We start from the raw sequence: 27,584 nt of genomic DNA, 5'->3' as shown, positions 1-27,584 counted from the left end.
TTTAAAATACAATACGATTTTATACCATCAAAATAATATTTTTATTTCATCAAAAATATTTTCGTGAATATGAATACATCATTAATAGAGTTAATTAAAATTTAGATATGTGTTATTTGTATTACCACAAGGGACGTCATCAACACTTGAGTCACGGAAGTTCACGAGAAGGAGACACTAATCTATCTGCGCTAATAAATTAGCCAAAATGTTTTCAGGATCATCAGCTGGCTTTAACAGGGCTTTAGGTAATATATCATCTAAATACTCACTTTAATTATTCTCATTTACAAACATTTTTTCATAGTACCACCGGATAGAAAAATAAATATGCGTATCGATTTTTCATTTTTTTATAGCCTAAGTTATAATCTGACTGACATGACAGGATGCAGCAGTTGGTAGATCTGTCTGTACGAATTTATATGGATTTCAATACATATTAAGTGTACACTGTTGAAAAATAAACCATGTTCTTAATCATGACTGTTGTCAGTGTTGACATTATTCATGATCCATGTTATCCATTTCTGTTTATAGTCGCCGTCACTTAAAATTGGCACCATGTTTTTTGCTAAATTTTTCTTAAATATCGACCGCGTTTACTAAAGATCATGTTTTTCAATTAGCGGAATAAAAATCCTGTCCAAATATCCACTACTGTCCTACCTTTTATTGTGTTTGCACTGTATAATCCTGACCTTCACATAATCCAAGATAATTTTGTATGGTGGAATCCGACATTGTTATTATCGGAAGTGTTGCCGTGGAGTTCCACGTGCTCTCCATTTTCTTGTGTCTCTCTGAGCTTTTCGTCATCTTTACGTAAAAAAGCGCGGGAAATTGTATCATCAATGACAATGATATTACCGGAGAGTAACGAATGTTATGGAATAAGGGATCCTCATAGAAACCAAGATGGCGGTTTTACAATGTAAATAATCTTGAAAAATGTGAAGGTCAGGATTATACAGTGCAAACACAATAAAAGGTAGGACAGTAGTGGATATTTGGACAGGATTTTTATTCCACTAATTGAAAAACATGATCTTTAGTAAACGCGGTCGATATTTAAGAAAATTTTGACAAAAAACATGGTGCCAATTTTACGTGACGGCGACTATATAAAGTATGATTAAAAACTTATACAACACAAAACCTTTAAAAAGAGTGTGAATGTGATTTTCTTCTTCTTACAATACAGTGCAGTCCTCTAATTGAGTATTATTGCACTATTGCCCATGCTGGGGGTGACAACAAAGGTGCCAAAAAAATATTTACAGGTGCAAGTTAAAATAGTCTAATGGTGCGATTAAGTGATACTGCAGCTCAGTACCCCTTGCTTGAAAGCATCTAGTGAGGTACTGTCCACCAAAGGTTGTGGACGGCTGTTCCATATCAGTATCATATTCTGTCTGGAAAGAAGGAATGCCTGTATGTTGAAGTTCTGGCAGACGGTACGAGAAATCGTGTTGTGTGTTCTCTAGCTATGGATGTTGTATTGTGTACATGTAGCTCTAGCGGTGGTATTGCTACGAGTCCATGTACTATTCTGTACATCATTACTGCTTTGCAGTTGGCCCTCCTCTCGTCTAGTGGTTGCCACTGTAGAGTTTTTAGCATTGATTTTACGCTGCTGGTATGTTGGTAGTTGTTCAGTACAAACTGGGCTGATCTTCTTTGCACACTTTCTAGTTTCTGTATGTTAAGGTTGGTGAACGGGTCCCAGACTGAGCATGCATACTCAAGCAATGGTCTTACTAGCGTTGCATACATGTACAGCTTTTGTTTGTTTGGGACAGTGCTGAAGATTTCTTTGGATGAAGGCTTTGGTTGAGTTTGCCTTTTTAGCTACATTGTATGCTCTCTATGTGTATGTTCCAATTAATAGTTTTGTGGATTGTTACGCCTAGATATTTTGCTGAGTCAACCAGTTCTAGATTATGCCCATGGATGTTGTAGCTTGTTGGTTACGCGTAGCAGTTGGCATTTGCTGGGATGGAATTCCATTTGCCAATCTGATTCCCATCTGAGCAAGTTGTTCATGTCTTCTTGTAGTAGCTGTTAGTCTGCATCATTTTGGATCCTTCTGTACAGTACGCAGTCATCTGCAAATAAGCGAACTAATGATGACTGTACGTAGTCTGGTAGGTCAAATGGACCCAGATTCTATACAATCAAGATACAAAATGTATTCCACACATTTATTTTATAATGGAAATAATATGAGGCAGGTGTTACCTGTGAAAGGGAATAAAGTCTGTATCAATTATTTTTGTATGGCCCTGCAACGAAGTTGTCGGTGCCATATAGTTTTACCCTTGTCCGAAATTCTGAAATTCCGTAATTCCGTCATTCCACAACAAACCATTATACAGAGTTTTTTTCTAAACGCCTTCAGATATTGGGCTGATTTTTGGTGATTTTTGGTATATGAGTCAACCATGATGAGTTACAGATCAAGTTTAAGTTTTGTTCTGGGTGGCTTATTTTAAGTGAAATTACGGGCTCTGGACTTTGATAAATAGTTGAAAATCACAGTTATAGAGAGTTTTTTTCTAAACTCATTCAGATATTGGGCTGTTTTTATGCCCCACCTACGATAGTAGAGGGGCATTATGTTTTCTGGTCTGTGCGTTCGTTCGTTCGTTCGTCCGTCCGTCTGTCCCGCTTCAGGTTAAAGTTTTTGGTCAAGGTAGTTTTTGATGAAGTTGAAGTCCAATCGACTTCAAACTTAGTACACATGTTCCCTATGATATGATCATTCTAATTTTAATGCCAAATTAGAGTTTTTACCCAAATTTCACGGCCCACTGAACATGGAAATGATAGTGCGAGTGGGGCATTCGTGTACTGAGGACACATTCTTGTTTGGTATGTGAGTTAACATGATGAGTTACAGATCAAGTTTAAGTTTTGTTCCGCTACCCTAATTTTTGCCGAAATTACAGGCTATGATGGACTTTGATAAATTGTTAAAAATCATAGTTATACAGACTTTTTTTCTAAACGCTTTCAGATATTGGGCTGATTTTATGTATGTGAGTTACTCATGATGAGTTACAGATCTAGATCAAGTTTAAGTTTGTTCCACTCGGCTAATTTTTGCCAAAATAAAGGGTTTACATCTTGAAAATTGTTGAAAAATCACAGTTAAATGCATACTTTTTTCTATACGCCTCCAAATTTTGAGCTGATTTTTGATATGTGAGACTACCATCATGTTTGTATCCACATGTGTTATTGAAATTGCAGGTTTTTCAATTTTTTGAGACGGGGCCATTCGTGTCGCTTTGACTTATCTAGTTTCATTCTAACATATTTAAATGTTCTAAAAGAAACGGAAATACCGAAAGTTTTCCAATGTTAGTCCTGTTGTTAGGAATACTCAAAGTCTCATGACAAACGAGACTGGAAGAAAGAAAGAGATTTCTGTGCAAATAGAAAAATTAGAAAAAAAAGGTCATGATTTTGTGTTCAAAAGTACAGTGGAAATTAAATATTTATATTTTTTTTAATTGATTTTTCTAAGTACTATTAAAGGGGACTACAGTTTTTGTTCTTCCCCTTCTAATTGTGCATAGCTTCTCATTTTGACAAACATTTAATGATCATGATGATTATTAACTGTTGTGTACACATGCAATGGATACCGGGTAGTTACAATACAAATAAATGAATTTACATAACAGTGCCAAAATGAATAAGAAATGTTTATAGAAAAGACAGCTTTTTTATGCACCACAGCCACCACTGGAAGGGGAAGGGGGACATTAATTGTTACTCTTTACCATCCTTCTGTAGTTTCTGTCCATTCCATTTTCATTTCTGCATTCCTTTTCCAAATTTAAAAAAAAATCATACACAATGCTAAGAACCATAATTCTCAGACAGAGTTGGAATTTGGTCAGTGTCAGAGTCACTCAATGTTCTAGAGCTATGCCCCTTATGATTGTGAAAATTGCATGTGTTTGTTCCTGCTCTCTAACATAAGTTGGCCTAATGCAAATTTCCTAAAACTCATACACAATGTCAAGGCCCACAACACGCAGACAGAGACCAAATTTTGGTAGTGATTTATGCCCCTTTTTAACCTAAAGCTTGATCCAGAATATTTGTGTTCTATTTTTATGCCCCACCTACGATAGTAGAGGGGCATTATGTTTTCTGGTCTGTGCGTCCGTTCGTCCGTTCGTTCGTCCGTTCGTTCGTCCGTCTGTCCCGCTTCAGGTTAAAGTTTTTGGTCGAGGTAGTTTTTGATGAAGTTGAAGTCCAATCAACTTGAAACTTAGTATACATGTGCCCTATGATATGATCTTTCTAATTTAAATGCCAAATTAGAGTTTTGACCCCAATTTTACGGTTCACTGAACATAGAAAATGATAGTGCAAATTTCAGGTTAAAGTTTTTGGCTTCAGGTTAAAGTTTTTGGTCAAGGTAGTTTTTGATGAAGTTGAAGTCCAATCAACTTGAAACTTAGTATACATGTGCCCTATGATATGATCTTTCTAATTTAAATGCCAAATTAGAGTTTTGACCCCAATTTTACGGTTCACTGAACATAGAAAATGATAGTGCAAATTTCAGGTTAAAGTTTTTGGCTTCAGGTTAAAGTTTTTGGTCAAGGTAGTTTTTGATGAAGTTGAAGTCCAATCAACTTGAAACTTAGTATACATGTGCCCTATGATATGATCTTTCTAATTTAAATGCCAAATTAGAGTTTTGACCCCAATTTCACGGTCCACTGAACATAGAAAATGAAAGTGTGAGTTTCAGGTTAAAGGTTTTGGTCAAGGTAGTTTTTGATGAAGCTGAAGTCCAATCAACTTGAAACTTAGTACACATGTTCCTTATGATATGATCTTTTTAATTTTACAGCCAAGTTAAATTTTTGACCCCAATTTCACGGACCACTGAACATAGAAAATTAAAGTGTGAGTTTCAGGTTAAAGTTTTTGGTCAAGGTAGTTTTTGATGAAGTTTTAGTCCAATCAACTTGAAACTTAGTACACATGTTCCCTATGGTGTGATCTTTCTAATTTAATGCCAATTAGATTGTTTACCCAATTTCACGGTCTATTGAACATGTAAAATAATAATGCAAGTGGGGCATCCGTGTACTTTGGACACATTCTTGTTGTCATCTAAATTTAATCATATTTACCAGGGACTGATTTTGGCATTTGAATTTCCATCATGAACATGATGAAGTTTAGATGCTTTGTTCTCAGTGAACATCATAGAACTGAAACAAGTCACAAAAATCTGATTTGAGATACAAATTCTAATCATTCTATCAACCCAACTTACATGAAATGTATACCAGTTTAGAATTTTCTATGTAAAAGTATGTATAAATGTAACATTCTAGTATATATACTTAAATGAATCTTTCCTGTTTTATTTTCCAGAGAAAGCAACCAGTCAGTTACTTTTAGAACCAGACTGGGATTCTACTATGCAGATATGCGATATAATTAGACAAGGAGATGTTCAGTAAGTACATAAAAATAATTAAAAGCAGTGTCAGATATTCTGACAATCCAAGATGCATGTAAAAACATATTTGTTTTTAACAGTCACATGGACTTGACAAGTTTGATCCATAGGGCAATAAGACAAATCCATCAGTAAAGTACAAAATCTAAAAGTACAAAATCTATGACTTGACTGTATTCTAAACTCCCAATCAGGGTTTCCCCTGGGTCAATTATTTTTTTCGCCACCTATTTCGCCAGAACAATATATTTTTCGCCACTTTATTATTTATTTCGCCAAGTAACATAAATATATTTTTCATTTAAAATTTACCTTTTTAGCTCACCTGGCCCGAAGGGCCAAGTGAGCTTTTCTCACCACTTGGCGTCCGTCGTCCGTCGTCGTCCGTCGTCGTCGTCGTTAACAATTTACATTTTGAACTTCTTCTAGAGAACCACTGAATGGAATGGAACCAAACATGGCATGAATGTTCCTTATGAGGTGCTGACCAAGTGTTGTTACTTTGTAGCCGATCCATCATCCAAGATGGCCGCCAGCGGGGGACTTAGTTTAACATAGGATGCTATGGGAAATGCATACAAATGACTTCTTTTAGAGAACCATTGAATGGAATGAAACCAAACATGGCATGAATGTTCCTTATGAGGTGCTGACCAAGTGTTGTTACTTTGTTGCCGATCCATCATCCAAGATGGCCGCCAGCCGGGGACTTAGTTTAACATAGGACCCTATGGGAAATGCATACAAATGACTTCTTTTAGAGAACCACTGAATGGAATAAAACCAAACATAGCATGAATTATCCTTATGGGGTGCTGACCAAGTGTTGTTACTTTGTAGCCGATCCATCATCCAAGATGGCCGCCAGCGGGGGACTTAGTTTAACATAGGACCCTATGGGAAATGCATACAAATGACTTCTTCTAGAGAACCACTGAATGGAATGAAACCAAACATAGCATGAATGTTCCTTATGGAGTGCTGACCAAGTGTTGTTACTTTGTAGCCGATCCATTATCCAAGATGGCCACCAGCGGGGACTTAGTTTAACATAGGACCCTATTGGAAATGCATACAAATGACTTCTTCTAGTGAACCACTGAATGGAATGAAACCAAACATGGCATGAATGTTCCTTATGTGGTGCTGACCAAGTGTTGTTACTTTGTAGCCGATCCATCATCAAAGATGGCCGCCAGCAGGGGACTTAGTTTAACATAGGACCCTATGGGAAATGCATACAAATGACTTCTTTTAGAGAACCACTGAATGGAATAAAACCAAACATAGCATGAATGTTCCTTATGGGGTGCTGACCAAGTGTTGTTACTTTGTAGCCGATCCATCATCCAAGATGGCTGCCAGCGGGGGACTTAGTTTAACATAGGACCCTATGGGAAATGCATACAAATGACTTCTTTTAGAGAACCATTAAATGGAATGAAACCAAACATGGCATGAATGTTCCTTATGAGGTGCTGACCAAGTGTTGTTACTTTGTTGCCGATCCATCATCCAAGATGGCCGCCAGCTGGGGACTTAGTTTTACATAGGACCCTATGGGAAATGCATACAAATGACTTCTTTTAGAGAACCACTGAATGGAATAAAACCAAACGTAGCATGAATGTTCCTTATGGGATGCTGACCAAGTGTTGTTACTTTGTAAGCGATCCATCATTCAAGATGGCCGCCAGCGGGGGACTTAGTTTAACAAAGGACCCTATGGGAAATGCATACAAATGACTTCTTCTAGAGAACCACTAAATGGAATGAAACCAAACATAGCATGAATGTTCCTTATGGAGTGCTGACCAAGTGTTGTTACTTTGTAGCCAATCCATCATCCAAGATGGCCGCCAGCGGGGGACTTAGTTTAACATAGGACGCTATGGGAAATGCATACAAATGACTTCTTTTAGAGAACCATTGAATGGAATGAAACCAAACATGGCATGAATGTTCCTTATGAGGTGCTGACCAAGTGTTGTTACTTTGTTGCCGATCCATCATCCAAGATGGCCGCCAGCCGGGGACTTAGTTTAACATAGGACCCTATGGGAAATGCATACAAATGACTTCTTTTAGAGAACCACTGAATGGAATAAAACCAAACATAGCATGAATTATCCTTATGGGGTGCTGACCAAGTGTTGTTACTTTGTAGCCGATCCATCATCCAAGATGGCCGCCAGCGGGGGACTTAGTTTAACATAGGACCCTATGGGAAATGCATACAAATGACTTCTTCTAGAGAACCACTGAATGGAATGAAACCAAACATAGCATCAATGTTCCTTATGGAGTGCTGACCAGGTGTTGTTACTTTGTAGCCGATCCATTATCCAAGATGGCCACCAGCGGGGACTTAGTTTAACATAGGACCCTATTGGAAATGCATACAAATGACTTCTTTTAGAGAACCACTGCATGGAATAAAACCAAACATTGCATGAATGTTCCTTATGAGGTGCTGACCAAGTGTTGTTACTTTGTAGCCGATCCATCATCCAAGATGGACGCCAGCAGAGGACTTAGTTTAACATAGGACCCTTTGGGAAATGCATACAAATGACTTCTTTTAGAGAACCACTGAATGGAATAAAACCAAACATGGCATGAATGTTCTTTATGGGCTGCTGACCAAGTGTTGTTACTTTGTAGCCGATCCGTCATCCAAGATGGCCGCCAGTGGGGGACTTTTGAATGAAATTAAACATGTTCCTTTCCTTATAAATGAGGTTGTGTTGTCACTTTTTGCCAAATTTTATATTTTTTTATATGATTTCAAAAACCCAAGTAGAATCAGGTGAGCGATACAGGCTCTTGAGAGCCTCTAGTTTTCTACCCCCTCCCTTAAATAAGATGATTTTGCCCCATTGTGTCTATGTTATCTTCTCAAACTTATTTAAGAGTCTACATTTTAATGAATAAACACTAATCATTTACTTTAAAACAACAGATTTTTTTTAACTTAAAAGGGAAAAATATTCATTGTATTTTTAACAACTTTTCTAAATGAGGGGACCACTATACTTTTAATAATAAAGAAGCTATAAGTCCTGGAATATAACAAAATTAGTGGTCATGTTTTGATCATATAATACCAGTATAGTTTGTAGGGAAAGTTTCTTTAAAAGAAAAATACTGATGTGCCCTTTTTACAACAAAACAAAAGCTTTTATCACATGAAATTGATCCCTCATTTCATGTGAAGTCATTACATTGAAGGGTTACTCACATTCGAGGGGTTGTCCCAACCTTTTGGATAGATTTCTTCATAACGACTGTTTTCTTTTTCTTGGCCATTGTAAATGAAACAGTTAAGACGTAAAACTATGCTTGAAACACGTGTGTCACTCAAACGACTTTAAAGTAGTCTCCCTAATCAATTACCTATATTAAAGTCAAAGGATAATTAAAGTTTAAATCCGAGATTTTTCTTGCTTTTGAACATTTTTCATCACAACAACAGCTTTCTTTTTTAAACTATCTTTAAAAGGAGAGGAGACGTCAAAAGTTTGCTTCAAACACATGCGTTGCAAAGTGGTAAATAAATTCTGTATGTGACATTTAGCAGAAGCCATTTAACCATATCATTTTGTCAAACAATTCAATCAACACCTTTATTAATTAGTCATTTGTTGTCGATAGCTATAAAATGCAATCAGCTGATTGTTGATTTTCTGTCCAAATCTTAATGAGGTCAAGGTGAATTCCGTGTATTGTCTGATCGGTTAAAGTCCGAGAAACTAAAAAAAAAGTAAATAAACAAGATGGAGGAAAATAAATCGTTATATATATTTAATTCGCAAAATTCTTTCGCAAGTGAAGAATTTTTATCGCCACAATTATTAATCGCCAGCGGAAACCCTGCTCCCAATTTTAAAAGATGCTCATACATGTTATAAAATAAGACTCTGTTTAACCAATGTCAGAGCTCTCAAAGAAGTAATTTCAATCATTTAAAAAAAATATATGGTGTGGCAGTCAACTCTTTGGGTTTTTTTAATCAGTGAAATATAAGAAAGGTATATCTGTATGTCATGTATGTAGACAAAAGTATGTTCAATATGGAAAAAAAAAACCAGTTTAGAAATAGTCCTTTACATGTTTGGCTAGAACTGCTTAGAACTAAAATATAGATACATAATTACAAGTAAAGCATTCCCAAATAATAAATTATATGCAAGTGGAAACATGCATGTATGTGAGTACTTCTATAATAAATCTAATTATCTGTTTATTTGAGATACATAATAGTAAAATATTTGACCAATTTTATATTTCTAACCTTCAACCTGTTGCTAAATTTTATTTTTGATAATGACAGTAAGTAGAAGTCAATTGTCATTATATATGAGTAATATTCATACATTCAGGCCTAAATATGCTGTTGCTGCTATGAAGAGAAAGATATCTGCAGAGAATCCTCATGTAGAAATATATGCCTTACAGGTAAATACACATTTTTTAATAAAAAATAATTCAGTTCTAAAGACACATTAGAAGTAATATTAGAAAATGTATAATCTTAGTTTTGATGAAAAAGAATGACATATAGGTCTACAAATTTTATAAAATATGCAAAAAAAAAAAAGAAATGGGGTAAACATCAATATAAACTGTAGATGCAATTTTTTTTCCTAATACAGAGAGGATATTTATTAAGAGAAAGCTGTATACCTGTTGCACATTTATAAGCTAGTTAGTTTAACACATTTACTAAAACCATCTGTTGCTAAATTATGTTAATATTTATATATAGGTACTTGAATCCTGTGTAAAGAACTGTGGATCATTGATTCATGAAGAGATTGCAACTAAAGAATTCATGGAGTTTTTAAAGGACTTGCTAAAGGTATGACACATTTGGTATATGAATAGTATATTGAACTGTTGCAATTTCCGAATATAAAATACTCATCATACTAAACTCAATTGTCATTAGACTGTGAAATAAATTCATAATAGGAATTTTTTATTTTAACAATCAACTAGCTGTTTTCATAGCTCCTCAAATTTGTGAACTTCTCATAATTTTGTTTTTAGCATTTTGCTAGTTTGATTCTAATTGACCTGAAATTTTCTTCTGCATTTGGGCCACAATTACATTTTATAATACCAATACCCAATTTCCATTGCTGGCTTCTTAATGCCACTTTCATGTTTCAGCACGAAAGTGGCAACTGTAAGTGTTTGAATGGATGGACCATTGTGGAAATATGTAATATGTGTACATTTTAATGCATTTCAGGAGAAACTATTTTATTGTTTAAAAAATCCACTTCTTCCAAATACATCAAGTAAATAATTCCTAATGGTGAAGAAAGTAACCCTAATCTTTGTAAATATTTGTTTTTAGATAAGACCTGATACTGTGAAGAATAAGATTCTAGAGTTGATTCAAGTTTGGTCACATGCATTTCGTAACGAACCCAGTTATAAAGTAGTCCAGGATACTTACAACTTAATGAAGTTGGAAGGTAATGTTCAAAGTAGTTTAGATTTTTATGATGTACTCATTTTGTTTGAGATATCAATGTAATTTTTCCAGTCAATCATTTTTAACAATAACAGTTATCTATTTAGTATTATATCATTTTTTTATCATTAATCAGAACAAAGTTCTAAAAGTGATATAGTACTTGTATCTTTCTTATTTGAAAACAAGTATGTCCTTCTGTTGATTGAAAAATAACATACAAACACCATGAGTTTATGCTTGGGCAAACTTGTACAAAAATCGTCATCATGTGTACTTTTGATTTCAGCATTAATGGTTGAGGGTTCCAATCAAAGCTTTGTCAAAGCAAAACCCTCTAAACATTCTGAATAAATTAATCAATCTTTTCTTGCCAGACTACAAAACAATAATTCAGAGTATGTTTTGAAAAGATGCCCTTTTTGTATAAGTGGCACTGATATTTTATTTGGTAAACATTTGAAATAGAAATCTTATTAAATCATTACATCTTAAATGTTTGTGTATTATTGTTGAACCCCACATAAAGTTTTGATGTTAATTAAGTTTTTTTTCCTGACAGGTCACACCTTTCCAACACTTAAAGAAGCTGATGCTATGTTTTTGGCTGAGAAAGCCCCTGAGTGGAAAGAGGGAGATTGTTGTAATAGATGTCGTACAAAGTTTGGTATGGTAAACAGACAGGTAGGTTTTCAAAATAGTGCAAATCAATTTTCATACCTGCCAACTGTCCCTATTTGTGGGGGATTTCCCCCATGGAGGCTTCCAAAAGGAAATTTTAAAAGAGAAATTTTGTCCACAGTTTTAAACAAAATAATTAATTTTCAATGGCAATATGCTTGTAAAAGTATGAAGAAGCCAAAATACAACATTAAAATATACTTGAAGACCCCCTTGAAAATTTGTAGAACTATAAGAGCCATCTTGCACGTAAAACCCCTATGGGCATTATGGCAGGTATGAATTTTTCAAGTAAGCCACCATACTGTTTCATCTAAAGTTACTAAAATTTTGAACAAAGACTTACAATGTCCAAAGAAATCGTATAAAAGTCTAGTTAATAGCTATATGTACATTTTGGTTATTTTCTTTCAATGTCTATGTAAAATAATATTGTTGAAATCCAAATGCTTTGACTTATCATTAGGGATTTGAATAAAGCTTTTTAGAAGGTAAACCTACTTAATGATTGACTAAGTCAAATTTCCATGAAATAAGCAACAATTCAGTGCAAATGAACTTTTCTGAATACTGTTATCTCTTATCCAACAATCAATACAGGGAATAAATTACAACTACTATGTCAAGTAGTCTAAACAATGATATTTATTCCCCCGCTTTAAAAAAGGGGGGTATACTGTTTTACCTCTGTCTGTCAGTCCGTCCGTCCATCAGTCCGTCCGTCAGTCAGTCAGTCCGTCCCATGAAACTTTCGTCACATTTTTCTCAGGAACTACACATCCACCCTTTCTGTAATTTGTTATCAACATTTATATATGTCAGCCATACCGTGTGATGCGTTTTCAGATTCATCACTTGACAACTTCCTGTTTACAGAACACTTGTCTGATTTTACACATGATAGCCAAGTTGAAAATTTTCGTCACATTTTTCTCAGGAACTACAATACAAGGATTTCTGAAATTTGGTTTCAGGATTTATATAAGTCAGCTATACCGTGTGATGCGTTTTCAGATTCATCACTTGACAACTTCCTGTTTACCGAACACTTGTATGATTTTACACATGATAACCAAGTTGAAAATTTTCGTCACATTTTTCTCAGGAACTACAATACAAGGATTTCTGAAATTTGGTTTCAGGATTTATATAAGTCAGCTATACCGTGTGATGCGTTTTCAGATTCATCACTCGACAACTTCCTGTTTACCGAACACTTGTATGGTTTTACACATGATAACCAAGTTAAAAATTTTCGTCACATTTTTCTCAGGAACTACAATACAAGGATTTCTGAAATTTGGTTTCAAGATTTTTATAAGTCAGCTATACCGTGTGATGCGTTTTCAGATTCATCACTCGACAACTTCCTGTTTACCGAACACTTGCATATTCTTACACTATTAATATTATCCACTTGCGGCGGGGGTATCATCAGTGAGCAGTAGCTCGCAGTTTCACTTGTTATTACAGGATTAAATGATGAATCAGTGTGTGATATAATTTAAAATCATGCACATTTATATTTCAGCATCATTGTAGAAATTGTGGAGAAGTCTTTTGTGGAAAATGTTCAGCAAAATCCTCCATTATTCCTAAATTTGGAATCGAGAAGGAAGTCAGAGTGTGTGATTCATGCTTTGACATCTTGAATAAGTAAGTAAACCTTTGTCAGTACCAAGACTGTGCTAGTCTTCAAAAAGTGGATTCAGAAAGATTGCTAGCAATCAAGTTTTTGTGACCAGTTCCAAACATTTGCACTATGATCCCCAAATACATAACATTTGTTACACCTACATTTTAAGTCAATTCATCTATTAAAATTGAAATAAATTATTTAAATAAAGGTTTTATAGCTCATTATGATGATCATAAGTTTTCCCTAGTTTAAAAACAAGCATTATAAAAAATCAATGTTTGCTGTCACTCTTACCTTTTTCAAGAGGAAACTACAAAACTTTTCATTCAAGCATGAACATAACTGAACATCATCTTGATTTAATCTAATGATTGCTTTAAAATTTTTGAAAGAGCAGAACATAAACCATCACTTGTAATAAGATTCCCCTAATTATTTTTAATTTACCCAAGTCAATCACACAGACCATTAAACTGCATCTGTTAGAGCGGAAAATGTATCACTTTATAGCATACATGACAATTTATATTTTCCTTCTTTGATATAATTATGTATGTGCTTCAATCACTTGTTTTGTATGTATGGAAATGAATAATGAAGGAATGTATTTCTGATTTTCATAAAAACATATCTTTATTATAATTGTCTTAAATAAGTATTTTATAAATTTGAATGTAACTGTTTTTTTCCTTACTATTAACAGAGCAGATGCAGCAAAACCTACAAAGAAAAGTGACGATGAACTACCAGCAGAATACTTGGCTAGTCCATTATCTAAACAACAACAGGTATATGTTTTACTTTTAAAAAGTAGCACTACAAATGGTATGAAAACCCACATACTTATAATTTATGATCAATATATCAACCAGTAATCATTATTTTTAGCTTTATTTACTTGATTAGCTGTATGAAGGTTAAATAACATCTTAAAACCTTTGGGTATCCTTACTCCAGTTTGGATAAAATATTATTTTGGTAATCTATTTAAAAGAAATAATATATCTGAAAAAAACATAAGTAATAAAAAAAAAAAAAAAGATTTGTAAAGAGTTCTACAGAACCCTGAATCTTGGCTTGTCCTCCAAATTTCATTCTGGTCCAACTATAATGTAGACTTTAGCATAGCCTTTACAATAATATCACCTTGATCCGGACTAGTATATGTATATATATATATATATATATAAATGAATCAATTGTTTACAGGTGGCACCTCAGAAGACAGAACAGGAGATACAAGAGGAAGAAGAATTACAATTAGCTCTAGCTTTATCTCAGAGTGAGGCTGAGACTAAACAGAAGGAGGTAATTATGCATATTTTGTATGTTGTTGAAAGCTTTTTGATTTTGTTGTTTTTATGCCCCACCTACAACAGTAGAGGGGCATTATGTTTTCTGGTCTGTGCGTCCGTCCGTCTGTTCGTCCGTCTGTCTGTTCGTTCGTCCGTCTGTCCCGCTTCAGGTTAAAGTTTTTGGTCAAGGTAGTTTTTGATGAAGTTGAAGTCCAATCGACTTCAAACTTAGTATACATGTTCCCTATGATATGATCTTTTTAATTTTAATGCCAAATTAGAGGGTTTACCCCAATTTCACGGTCCACTGAACATAGAAAATGATAGTGCGAGTGGGGCATTCGTGTACTGGGGACACATTCTTGTTAAATATTGCCTTGACAAAAAAATAGGGATTACATTCCCCCAGCAGCTGTGGTTTAAACTATTGTATAATCCTTGTATATCATGTATATAGATGCCTTTTGTTAGGAAGTTACTGTGTGTCTTATGACCATTGTCCTTTATGTTCATCTGACCTTATCCTATTTTACATCATTGATTCGTGTTTACTTTATGTAATACATGTAGTATAATTTTTTCACAAAACGAAAAAAATATAAACTTGGAGTTTTGGAGATACATGATTCTTACTGCTCAGACAGTTTTCCAGTTTTCTGATTTTGTATGCCTGTATTAAAGTATATACATTTCTACTATATTTAAACACCATTTTATTTTCAGCGCGACAGGTTAAGAAGTAATTATGGAGTGTATGGTGGGGCTACAACAACAGCAAGCAAAACATCTTCTTACACTCAACCAGCTGTAAGTATATTGTAAAGGTCAGGAATTTTAAGGATGGAAAATCCACATGGATACTTTAAAATGTAAATAGGAGATAGAGGCTTATTGCAGTGGTGATCAGCATGAAAGCATTCTGTTAAGAAATGTTTTACATTATTTGAAAATTATTCTGGTAGTCACAATTCAATGTATACTGATTGGTGATCAACAAAAAATCTATGTAAACTCCTGGCGAATACGACAATTTTTTTTCTTCCAATTATTGTACATAAAAATTCTAATCTAATCTAACTTATCTTTTAACCCCCTCTAAGAGGATCCATATTTTCATATGTAGATTAGGTGCTCTTTATATGTATAGTGCTCTTCTCCTTCCACCATTGTGCATCTAACTCAGACATGCTCAGCTCAATTATTATGATGAATTCATACAAGTCATCCAGATATAAACACATAAATAGGTTTCAAAACAAATGATCTTCTAAGGAAAACAAGTGAAAAGATTGAATTCAAGCAAATGAAAATACTTCTGGGGCTGACTTGGATGCTATTGAATGCAATACTGCAGACTGTATCATTACTTTTGCCATAAAATAAAAAATGAAAGCTTTGTTCACAACATTTTAAAAATCCTATCCATGAATATTTCAAAAAATTTACAAATGACTTATTTACTCAGATATTCAAACTACAAAATGTTGTGTATGTGCATAACCATACTTGTCAAGAAAATTACATATCGTATCTGGTTAAAAAATTATCAATGCTTAATAAAACTACATTGTTTAATTTTAAACTGCAAAATGATTGAATCTTTAGTGTTTACAAGCACTTCAGTTAAATCTTTTTATAGAGCTATAATTTAAAAAGCTAGTATTCCTTGTGAAACTGTCTCAGTAAATGCATTTTGTAACAGACTTTTTATTTCCAAGTAGGATTTAGTATTTTATTGTCAAGCATTAAGAGGTTAAGATAAGATAAGATATTTTTATTCCAATTAAAAGGCCCATGAAGAGCAAAGTAATTTATTACAATGATTTTGGTAATAGACACAATAATGTTGATATACATCATACATGTATATAGATATGAAAATAATCGTCATAATATAAATTTGCAATACTTTTCGATTAAATGATCATAAAGCAACCGGATTTAAAATAAAGATAGGTTAAAATTATTTTTTCCTAGGATATTATATATTATATACATGAAATTATGAAGACAGAAATATTGCTATCTAACTTATTGTCCTTTTCACAATGATTAACTTTTTCATCTACAAGCGGTGTTTCCACTGGCTGTTGTCATTTTTGTATTTTTATACATGGGTATTTCAGTGTGCACCACATTAATGTTATTTCCATAATCAGAAAAAATCTTAGTCATTCCTTATAAATTGATTCTAAATTCCATTTGTAAGGAGTAAATGATTAATCACGAAAAAATATAGATGACAAAATAATGTCTGTGAGCTAATAGACAAAAAAGACCAATAAGAGTAGTTACATCCAAAATCAAATTTTCTGCTCTGTATCGCTATTCAAATAACTTAGAATTAACTTATAAATGTGCAGCCTTGCCAAGTTTATTGAATTTATTTAAAAAAAAAAAATTGAATCATGATGACCAACAAATTTGACAAATTCTACTAGAAAAGGAAATAATTACTTGATTTGCCAGTCCTGTGATAAATATTTGGAAAACATGATCTATGAATGTGTTTAAAGTGCCAAATGAATTTGAAAACATATGCTAACATTTTAAAAGTTGTACTTAATTGTACGTATGGGAGGATTCTGTGATGAGGCAGACTGTAAATAAAACTGATAGTGTAGATCACAATGAAGAATTAATTTCATAAACACAAGTGTTCAGCTGAGAGTTTAAGTTTGAACATATTTATTTATAGTGGATTGGGAAACAAGTTATTGTAACTTATATTAACCCCTTTCCACTTTGCGGGTGTAAGTGCTGCCTTGCGAGAGCTGAGAGTTTCAATTCATGGTTCTTCTCCATAGAATAAGTGATAGACAGAAACACTTGAAAGAATAAGAAATATTTAAACCATTTATATTTCCAGCAGAGTGTTTTGTATTTTATATTCCCCACCTTCTATACTAGAGGGGCATGGTGTTTTCTTTCTGGTCTGTCTGTCTTACCATCTGTGCTGTATCAGGTTATATTTTTCGTTTAGGGTAATATGGGGTTACTTCAACTTGAAAAATTAGTACACATGTGCTTTATAAAATGAACTTTTTAATATTCACATCATATTCAAGTCAAATAAAGTTTTTGACCCAGATTTTAAGGTTCACTAAATATGGCAATTTGATAGTGCAATAGAGCTATGGTAGATATTATAATAACCATAACCAAAACACAATTTTGTCATGAATCCATCTGTGTCCTTTGTTTAATATGCACATAGACTAAGGTGAGCGACACAGGCTCTAGTTATTCATCTCCCGCTCCCTGTATTTGAATACTTTCAGTTTATAGCAGTCTTTTAAATAGTTGTTATTTTGAAAAAGAGTAGCGAAATGTTTCCTGCTTCATCATATAGAAATAATTTGTAAAATGTTATATGATCTTATATATATTTCAGAATATTTTATGTAATATATAAGTTACCTTTTGTTTTACGTTTTTTATATAACAGATTAATTCATTGTTTCAAAATACATCTCCCTAAATTATTTTGTATTATCAAGGATTTGTAGTATTAAACTATACAAATCCTTGGTATGATAAAAAATAAAATCATAATTTTTAATGGTTATCTCCCTTAGACTGTCCTGATTTGTTCTGGTTTTTAATGTGTCCCTGGTACTTCCTGTTTATGTTTGACAACAAAAAGATTTTCCTGACATATGTAAGTGAATGAACTATGTTTAACCATTTGTTAAGGTGCTTTCCTTTACTTAAGGAAGTCCTTATTGTTTATTTAATCAAAGGCTAATGGACATTCACCAAATCACATAAATTGTAATGAAAATACAAAATGTATCTGCATTAGTCATGCAGTCACATGAAGAAAGACTCATAAAATATTTATAACCTTCACTGATGAATTATAAAGAACTAGTTACATTAATTCTTGAAATTACTTTGTCCTTATTTAACAAGAAATCCAGTAAAATCTTCAACAAGAGACACAGGCACTTCGTTTCTATCCATAGGCAGGTCGACTATCCATATAAGCTTCTCTTTATATGGATAGTCGACCTTCCTATGGATAGAAACAAGTGCCTGTGACTAGAGAGTAGTTTAATCCTGGAATGATACTCCCATTAACCATTAATGTTTTTCAGGCAATATATTATTTAAGAAATAATTCATGGGGGCTTGAATATATCGTGATTTTACCACGGGTTGGCCCTTTATGACAAATATTTTACCCTGCCAATAGCGAGAGGGGTTAAATATCCGCATCAAGGGACAACCCGTGGTAAAATCACGATATATTCAAGCCCCCATGAATACTTTCGATTCTAATAGGACAAATACGGCAATTGTTTTGGATCGAAGTGCTCTAGGGGAAGGCATTATTAGCCGTTCCCATCAAGAAACGTACTTGAAATGTATACAAAAATGGCTTATATAACACATGTTAGCATCATGTGTTTATGTTTCCTTGTTGTGATGATTTTCGGTTTCACAAGCGTGTATTTTCCCATAAAATGCTCATATTCTTACGTTATCGTTCTATGACTTCGGGAAGCTCATTCATAAACAAACATATGACGTGGGAGTACGATCGGAACAGCCCAAACAATATATTCATATTTTACCACGGGTGTGTACTCAAAGCGTTTGAAGGACGTCATGTTAGAATTAGTCTGTTCTTTAGTATGATTTTTCATATTTTAAATGACTGAATAATTAGTACTCTTTAACTTATTTTGAAGTTCTCTATTAAAAGTTTGTTTGAATGTCCTTCTTTTTAAAGGCTTGTTTGATTTAGATGATCCTTAATGTTTTATAAGTTCACTTCTCAGTTTTGAGCCTACTTGAGTCAAATATTATGCCTTGTCCTGAGTATGATATTGGTATTATATGGCTTTTGTACATGGTATCATTACACCCCTTTCAAAAATTCTGGATCTGCAATGTAGATGAGAATGAATGTAATTTTGAATGAATGAATGTAGATTTCCTGTACATCTAATTTTACTTTTTATTTATAGAATAATCTGAAAATGTAATATTTTTTGTAGACTGTTTCTGCACCAATGGTAGATACTGAAGAAATGGATCCAGAGTTGGCTCGTTATTTGAATAGAAATTACTGGCAACAGAAATCTGAGATAAAAACCACCAATGTTCCAACTACTACTCCATCAGCTCCTGTAGTAACTACAGAACAGAAAGCAACAGAAGGAGGAAAAGTTGTAATTGAGGTTTGTGAATATGATTTATCTTTGTATCTGAATATATGGAATGTGAAGACATGCTCCCCCATTGGTTTTATGAAAGGTGCAGAGGTGATATATTGTGTCCTGTTTTAAAAACTGTTAACTGAATAATAAGAATTTCTTGAACAGTTTTATATATATTGCTGCTACAGTAGAGAAAGAGTCCTAAGGCCACACCAATTTGATTCCTTGTTCGACGGACCCGCCCGCACCTATTTTTTTCAAAACAGAATTTTTTTATTTTTTTTATATTCCCGCTTCCCGCATCCGGAAATGTAATCATGTCCATTTCCTGCACCGTTTTTTTTTGTAAATACTATGAAAAGATATCAACATTTGTTTTTAAAATCACAGTCTAACCTGTATATATATATATAACGATTTTAAACATAAAAGCACCCCACCACACTGTGTAAATATCTGTGAAAATATTTTTTTCAGCATGAAACCTATTTATCAAAGAAGGAGTGCTCCGAAATAGATTTATAACAGAGGGAATCCTGTAAAGAACAAAAAATTGGTTTCTTTCCCACTTACTTATATTCCCTATCAAAAAATGTTCGTTGTTAGAATAAAGTACAGATAACTTCTAAAGGATTTGCCTTCAACTGCAATTATATTGTATACTGGCGAAACAAAACTATTCATAGCCGCTGCATGTTTATGCATCTGTCCTGATTGATTCAGGGGCCTGTCGTTCGGCAGTTATTGTTTGTTGATGTTGTTCATTGGTATTTTCCCGTTTGGATATATAAATTAGATCGTTTGTTTTCCTGTTCGAATTGTGTACGCTAATAATTTTGGGGTCCTTTATAGCTTGCTGTTTGGTCTGCATCAAAGCCATGTGTAAAAGGCCGTACTTTGACCTGTGTTTGTTATTATCAGGTTGAGAACAACCCTCCCTCAGACAAGGGGTCATTTTACTGATGTAAACAAGAAAATAGAAATACCAAGGATTTGTACTATAGTTCTTCTATACAAAACCTTTGAAAACTTAGAATTTTGTACTCAAAAAGAGGAGAGTTACATCATATTTTAAACAACTTTTTCTAAAAGAGGGGTCCACTTATTTTGAATAATATTAAACTGTTAAAGTAAATGTGTTAATTTAACAGAAATATTACAAAATTCTTGGACATGTTTTGACCATTTAATACTAGATATATATAGTTCTGAGAAAATATGAGCCCTTTTGTACAAACAAATATATTTTAACTATATTGATTCCTCATAAAGCATGTAAAAGGGATATTTATAACTTAAAGGGGTTGTCCCCAAACTGATTATGTCTTGGATGGAGAAAATTATTGTCTCATTGTCAGTCACACATACATGTACATCAATTGTACACAGACCAGATTTAATTATTTCTTGGTGAACAGGGAAAAAATACTTCAGATATCAGATATTCAGTAAAGAAATGTCAAAGTACAAGTGATAAACATTGATAAATCAAGTTTTGATATTGTCAAAACCTACTATTTTATGTTTACAAAAAAAAATTATAATCGCTCGCCTTTACTTTTCAAGCTTCGCCTCAGAAATTTGCAAATTAAATATTTTTTTATTAAAATTTTCAAATCGCTCGCTCGCCCCAAATTTTGGAGTCCAAAAATCTGTAGAACAAGAAATTAAATTGGTGTGGCCTAATGATTAAGATACTTTATAATAATTACCTCCATTTTCAAGAAATTAGGGAAGATTTTTGGGAATTTGCCAAGAAAAATCCGATAAACAGACATTTTGAAACCATTCTTTAGAGAAAGTGGTTCATCCTAGGTGAAAAGAGAGAGGCAGCATGTGAAAAAAATGTATTTGTTTCATGTGCAACTTATTAGAATATGACAATGTTTTGTTTAATTTCAGGCTTATCAAAATGGAGAGAATGAGGATGATGAAGAACAATTCCTTAAAGCATTACAGAGCAGTTTGGAGATCTTTGTAAATCGTATGAGAAGTAATTCCCAGCGAGGACGTAGTATTGCTACTGACTCTTCTGTTCAGTCACTGTTCAATGTTATCTCTAACATGCATCCTCAGCTGATGAAGTATGTTGGTAAACAGGAGGATCTGAGAGGTACAGTGGCAGTTGTTATTTATGCATTAATAAAATGTAGACTGGATAGGTAAAACATGAGCATAATATTCAGTGCTGATGTCATTGTTTTCCTACTCTTGGAAAAATATTAGAAAACTTTGCCTTGTTCAGTCTGATTTTATAATGAAAAATAGGTTTAATATTCTTTTTTCAACAGTCAGGGGTGGTACTTAAACAAGTGATTTCAAAATCACTTCTTTGAGTGATTTTGGTTGTGAAATATTTAAAATTTTGGCACAGACTTTTCAAAATCACTGAAACAAGTAATTTGAGAAGTTAAAATTTAATCACTTCAATAAGTGTTTATAACATTTTTTGGATATTTTTCCCACAAGCTTGATTTTTTTATTGGTAAAAAGACCAGAATTCCATTGAAAAAACAACTATGTACATGCAGAAATTGTTAGTTGCTTGTTAAGCCTGCCAGTTTTGACAGTTTATTTGAATATGCAAAAACTGGAATAATTTGTAGATCAGGACATAACCTTAAAATAAATCATTCTAATTCTAAAGAAAACCAATCAGGTCACCTAATATTGTTGACCTTTGTCTGATAGTAAGAGTAGTTAATGAATATTTGATTACAGAACAATTCCCAAGGGTACTTTTAAAAGCTTTAGCGCACTAACTTACTGCCCAAGCGCACTGGTGAAATTGATATTCATAGACAAAGGGATAATTGATTTATGTAGGAAAATTATAGAAAAGTTTGTGAAAATGTGGAAAATCACTGAAATTAGCATTTGAAGATCAAAGAAAACACCCAAATCACTTAAATAGGTGATAACTGAATATAAAAAATCACTGAAATAGGTGATAATGAAATCACTTGTTTAAGTAGCACCCCTGACTGTTCAAAGCTAGGTTGTTACAAACATTGTTTATTGAACAGTGTGTTGTTTGATAAAAATTGCATGAAATGCAATCAAAATCCATTTAGGACTGAGAGGTAGGGCCACAGTATTTATTCATGCATTAGCACAATTAAGTATAAACTGGACAGTTAGAGGATGAGCATAATATTCTGTGTTTATGTCATTGTTATCCTATTCTTAGAAAGTACTAAGAAAAGTTTGCTTTGTTCAATCTGATTACATGATGAAAACTGGTTCCTCTGAAAACTATGCTGAACATTCTTTTTGTAAAGCTAGGTTATAACCAAAATTGCTTATTGAACAGTGTGTTGTGATCACTTCTTTATGACTTTATTTTGACGCATAATAAAAAATAAGAGAATGAATTTAGCACTACATTTACAGTTTTTCCCAAGGTCCTTGAAGCATGTTTGAACAACTGTCCTATTTGGAGTGTGGTCCTGTATTTCTGGCCCATGTTGCTATAATTTTCAGTAAAAAAAAATTGTTTATTGGATAAGATTTTAACTGCTTGGCTTGTTAAATCTTATCCTTAAATTCTACGTGAAATTTAACCAGGACATTGATTGTTTACAAAACACAAATCAATTACTGAATCCTGATTTGTGTTGTTGATTGAATTTAACAGATAAATTAAAACTTGTACCTGGCTTATTTTCTGTTTTAATTAATATAAGAACAAAATAGATGTTGACCCATTTGTGACCATATCAACAAGCATTTCATTTAGTTATATAATTTTATGCCTTTAGGTAATTATGAAGCTCTACAAGACAAACTTGCCCAGTTACGAGATGCTAGAGAAGCTTTAGATGCCTTAAGAGAAGATCACAGAGAAAAAAGACGTAGAGAACTGGAGGAAATGGAAAGACAGAGACAGATTCAGATGGCACATAAACTAGAAATTATGAGGCAAAAGAAGCATGTAAGCATTGTTGTTACTGTAAATTCAGAAATTATTGTGATGTTTTTATTATTGCGTCAGGGTTATCATCAAAATAATTAAAACTCGCAATTTGAATTTTTCTATATGAATCAAACAGGATTTTTCTGAATATCACAAAAGTTAAAAACACATTTTAGACTAAAATGACAAAATCGCAATAATAAATGCGTAAAATAATTTCTGAATTTCATATTCAAACTAGAATGTTAAAGTCTTCTACTTTTATTATTAAAATTACAAGATTGATTTGTCTTAACATTTTTGTAATGCAACTTTTAAGTACATATGGACTATATTAAGTTATGGTTGTTTCCGGTAAAAACTTTTTTTGGTTATATAATAGATATGCCAATCACAACATTGCAAAATTCTGTCAAGGTGTACTCTGTCAGTAAGTTTACTTTTTTAGCTCAGACCAAGGTGAGCGACACAGGCTTTTTAGAGCCTCTAGTTTATGATAGTCACATAGTAAACAGCAAAGGTAACTGAAATTAATTTCATGGAATAGTTTTATATATCATGTAAATAACAATTTTGTAGGAATATTTGGAGATGCAAAGACAGTTGGCTTTACAGAGATTACAGGAACAAGAAAGAGAAATGCAAATGAGATTAGAACAGCAGAAACACATGACACAAATCAGACAGATGCAGAATTATGGATATCCACAGGTACATCACATGATTTATATGCTTAACTATAATAAAGTCTGCACACTTTGGGATTCAGAATTTGGTCTTGCAAAAGAGACCTGTGATTCAACAGATTCCCTCACCATATGTATGAATTCACGGTATTAAACAGAATCTTCTTGAAAGGGATGGAACAAAAATAATAGATCAAAAAATGATACTGACTTCTGACCTTGTAAGGAAATAGGATTCAAGCGGTCTTTTTTGCCATTCATGTGACATTGTGACTTGCAATATGACAAAGGCAGCTCTATATATAGTGTTTAAATTTTATGTTCTCTATTGACATATAATTTACCTCCTTCTTAGAATTAAAGATGTTACCTTTCAAGGTATTAGATAACTCCCCAGATATTTCCCAAAGTATTGCATAAATGTTATTTCCCCAATAATGTTTATTTTTCTTTGACAAAAGATAAACCGTAAATAAACATATGGTAAAGAATTGTGCTGTTCTTAATATGTTTTATTAATTTTTACCACATATTTCCTGTACATTTCCTAAGATAACACATTAAAAAGACATTAGTTTGTCTCCAAAATTTAATTCAAAAATTATTTACCTATATATCTCAAAAACAGGAACAAAGACTCATTGCTCATGCCATTATTCTGGGTTTTTTTGTGATGCAAAATTACTCGTGAGATCTGATACATAGGTGCAGATATTTTTGTAAAAGATAGAAAATTACTGATGCAGTTGTAACACTGTTAATTGTCAGCTAAAAATTAAGGATGCATAAACAAACACAGCACTATTAAATGTATTGCAAAGATTTTGGTGAATATGTACCATTAAATTTGTTCTTTATTTTAACTGCAGCCAGGATATGGTCAGATGCCAATGAGTGGTGTTCCTCCACAGCAAACATTTAGTCCTGTTGGGTCATCAGATGGATCACCTGTTCATCAGATGCAAAACATGTATGGCCAACAGCCAATGGGACACGGGCAACAACCAATGGGACATAGTACACCACAAATGTACAACCAACCAAACACTCAGCCTGGATATAGTCAAGCTGGAGGACAGTACCAGCCACAAGTAACTAGTCAGAACGGTCCACAGTACCAACAGGGACCATATCAACAACAACCAATGTCTACACAACCCTCAAATCTACCGGGTGCTTATGACGGACAAGCAGGATACCAGACTGGTGGCCAATATGGTCAGATGCCACCTGCTACAATGTCACAGGGCATGCCACAACAAGGTGGAATGCCACCTTCAACAGCATCACAGGGAATGCCACAGACTTCTATGGCACAGCCAGGGATGCCACAAGGGGGAATGCCCACTTCACCTATTCCACCAGGCATGCCACAGCAAGGAATGCCCATGAATCAAGGATATCAAGTACCAACTAGTTCTAATGTAGATTATAATCAGGCATATAACATGCAAGGTAAACCTTTAGAATGCTACAGTTAGTAATACATGTGCATCTGTTTGTTTAGGCCAACCCCATCGTCTGTTCAGCTGGGCTTACATATTTTATATGGTTGTTATTCATACAAAAAATAACTACACACGAGGCTTTCGATTATTTTAAGATAATGTAAAATAAGCCTTTTGGAATTTTAAAATTTTCTTTGTTTTCAGTTCGTAATTCAATTGATTGGTCAAACATTTGGTTTCTTTAACATCCAAGTACTTGTGAAATGGTTAATTTTGAAATAGTGAAACTGGATTGATTAAATGGTTTATTACATTTAGGTGAATCAAAATAAGTTGCTTGTTATTTTGATCATGATATGGAAAGGATGTGTTGGCAAATTGATGTTTTCCAAAATTATTTCCCTTTGAGCATATAAATTTTGATATCCCCCTACTCTTTATAATTAATTGTAAGCTGTTGGAACTGGACTACTGAAAACATTATTAGATCTGAATTTGCAGATGCTTATATTACATCAGTTTAATATATCAATATTTTTTCTTCAATCAGTTGACAAGCTTGTTAAAAATGTAGATTTATGATTTACTTATACTTTATTTTTAATAGAAATAAAACATCTTCAATACCCACAAAATACATGAACATTATTTCTACACTAATCATCATGAATCCACAGTTACTGCATTAAAAAAAATAGAATAAGAATAAAACCAGCCAAGAAAAAGATATTTTGAGATTATAGATATAGTTCATATGAATGTTCAATTGTTACTTAAGTTTCATATTTTTCTCTTTCAGGAATGGCAAATGCTTTACCACAGCAACAGTATTCAAATCAGCCACAACAGTACATGGGCAATCAGACAGGACAGTACCAACAACCCCCACCCCAGGGGCAGCAACAGGAACTACCCCAGGGACCACCACCTGGGAGCAATGAGGCTCAATTAATTTCATTTGATTAATATTGGGAAACTTTTATAGAGAGATTATATCATTAAAATTTGTATTGTTATGATATCTTAATATTCAATATTTAATTCTTGAATTCTTTGTACAAAAAAAATACTTATTCTTAAAAGTTAATCCTTATAATTTCTTTTAAGCAATGTTCAATTAGTTTTACCCTTTGCCTAACAAGTAACTTTCAGTTTGTTTTGATATTTAAAACATGTACATATTACAAATACATCATACAGTGTGATAACATGGATGGTCCTTTGTAATATAAATGGTAAATAATCAACTGTAAGCCACTTTGCACTCTGTCTTATTTGATAGACCTTAGAACACAAATATTGACTTTCATATGAGCCTTGTGATACCTTTATGTTGATATGATCTAAAGAACAAGAGGGAATTTTGTGAAAAAAATGTTGAAAATTCTCATAATATGACATGTGATAGCAAGTTGGACTGAATAGTTGTAAGCTTTATGTAGATATCTTGAAAAGTCATGGAGCTTGTACATTTTTAAAAGGAAAAAAATCATTCAGATCTGCATTTATACAAACAAATTTGTGTATTTTAAAAAATGTAAGATAATTATAGTCAGATTCATATCATTGAATTACTGGTAGATAAAGAATCATTGTTTTCAATATTTGGGAGAATACAAAATTAAATCATTGTGCTTTTGAATCAAAATGCTTAAATGTGCTTGTAAAAGGTCAAATATATATGTCTTCTGTGATAGAGTATACATGTTTTAATCATTGTGAAATCAATATTTATGTAACATTGATTCTGTATTGTTATTAAAGAT

The 27,584-nt window shown here is 33.2% G+C and overlaps 1 protein-coding gene across 1 annotated transcript; it reads left to right on the top strand.

Moving 5' to 3' along the window:
• The first annotated feature begins 128 nt into the window (after nt 1–128).
• On the top strand, nt 129–27,481 carry LOC143045558 (hepatocyte growth factor-regulated tyrosine kinase substrate-like). Its single transcript, XM_076218147.1, has 16 exons — nt 129–248; nt 5,413–5,497; nt 9,883–9,958; nt 10,269–10,361; nt 10,866–10,986; nt 11,548–11,669; nt 13,198–13,322; nt 14,009–14,093; nt 14,515–14,613; nt 15,324–15,407; nt 19,607–19,789; nt 21,671–21,881; nt 23,530–23,702; nt 24,264–24,395; nt 25,240–25,825; nt 26,618–27,481. The coding sequence occupies exons 1-16, from the start codon at nt 209–211 to the stop codon at nt 26,782–26,784; spliced, it is 2,382 nt and encodes a 793-aa protein (XP_076074262.1). The 5' UTR covers nt 129–208; the 3' UTR covers nt 26,785–27,481.
• The last annotated feature ends 103 nt before the right edge of the window (nt 27,482–27,584 follow it).

Source organism: Mytilus galloprovincialis, chromosome 9 (genome assembly GCF_965363235.1).
Source record: "Mytilus galloprovincialis chromosome 9, xbMytGall1.hap1.1, whole genome shotgun sequence".
Lineage (NCBI taxonomy): Eukaryota > Metazoa > Mollusca > Bivalvia > Mytilida > Mytilidae > Mytilus > Mytilus galloprovincialis.
This window is presented reverse-complemented; position numbering and strand designations above follow the sequence as displayed.

Bases quoted from the DNA above. Each gene is read 5' to 3' on its own strand.
- LOC143045558 (XM_076218147.1), top strand. From the start codon at position 209: ATGTTTTCAGGATCATCAGCTGGCTTTAACAGGGCTTTAG. The intron at 9,959-10,268 runs GTAAATACACAT...ATTTATATATAG, and splicing joins TAGAAATATATGCCTTACAG to GTACTTGAATCCTGTGTAAA. The intron at 21,882-23,529 runs GTACAGTGGCAG...TTATGCCTTTAG, and splicing joins TAAACAGGAGGATCTGAGAG to GTAATTATGAAGCTCTACAA.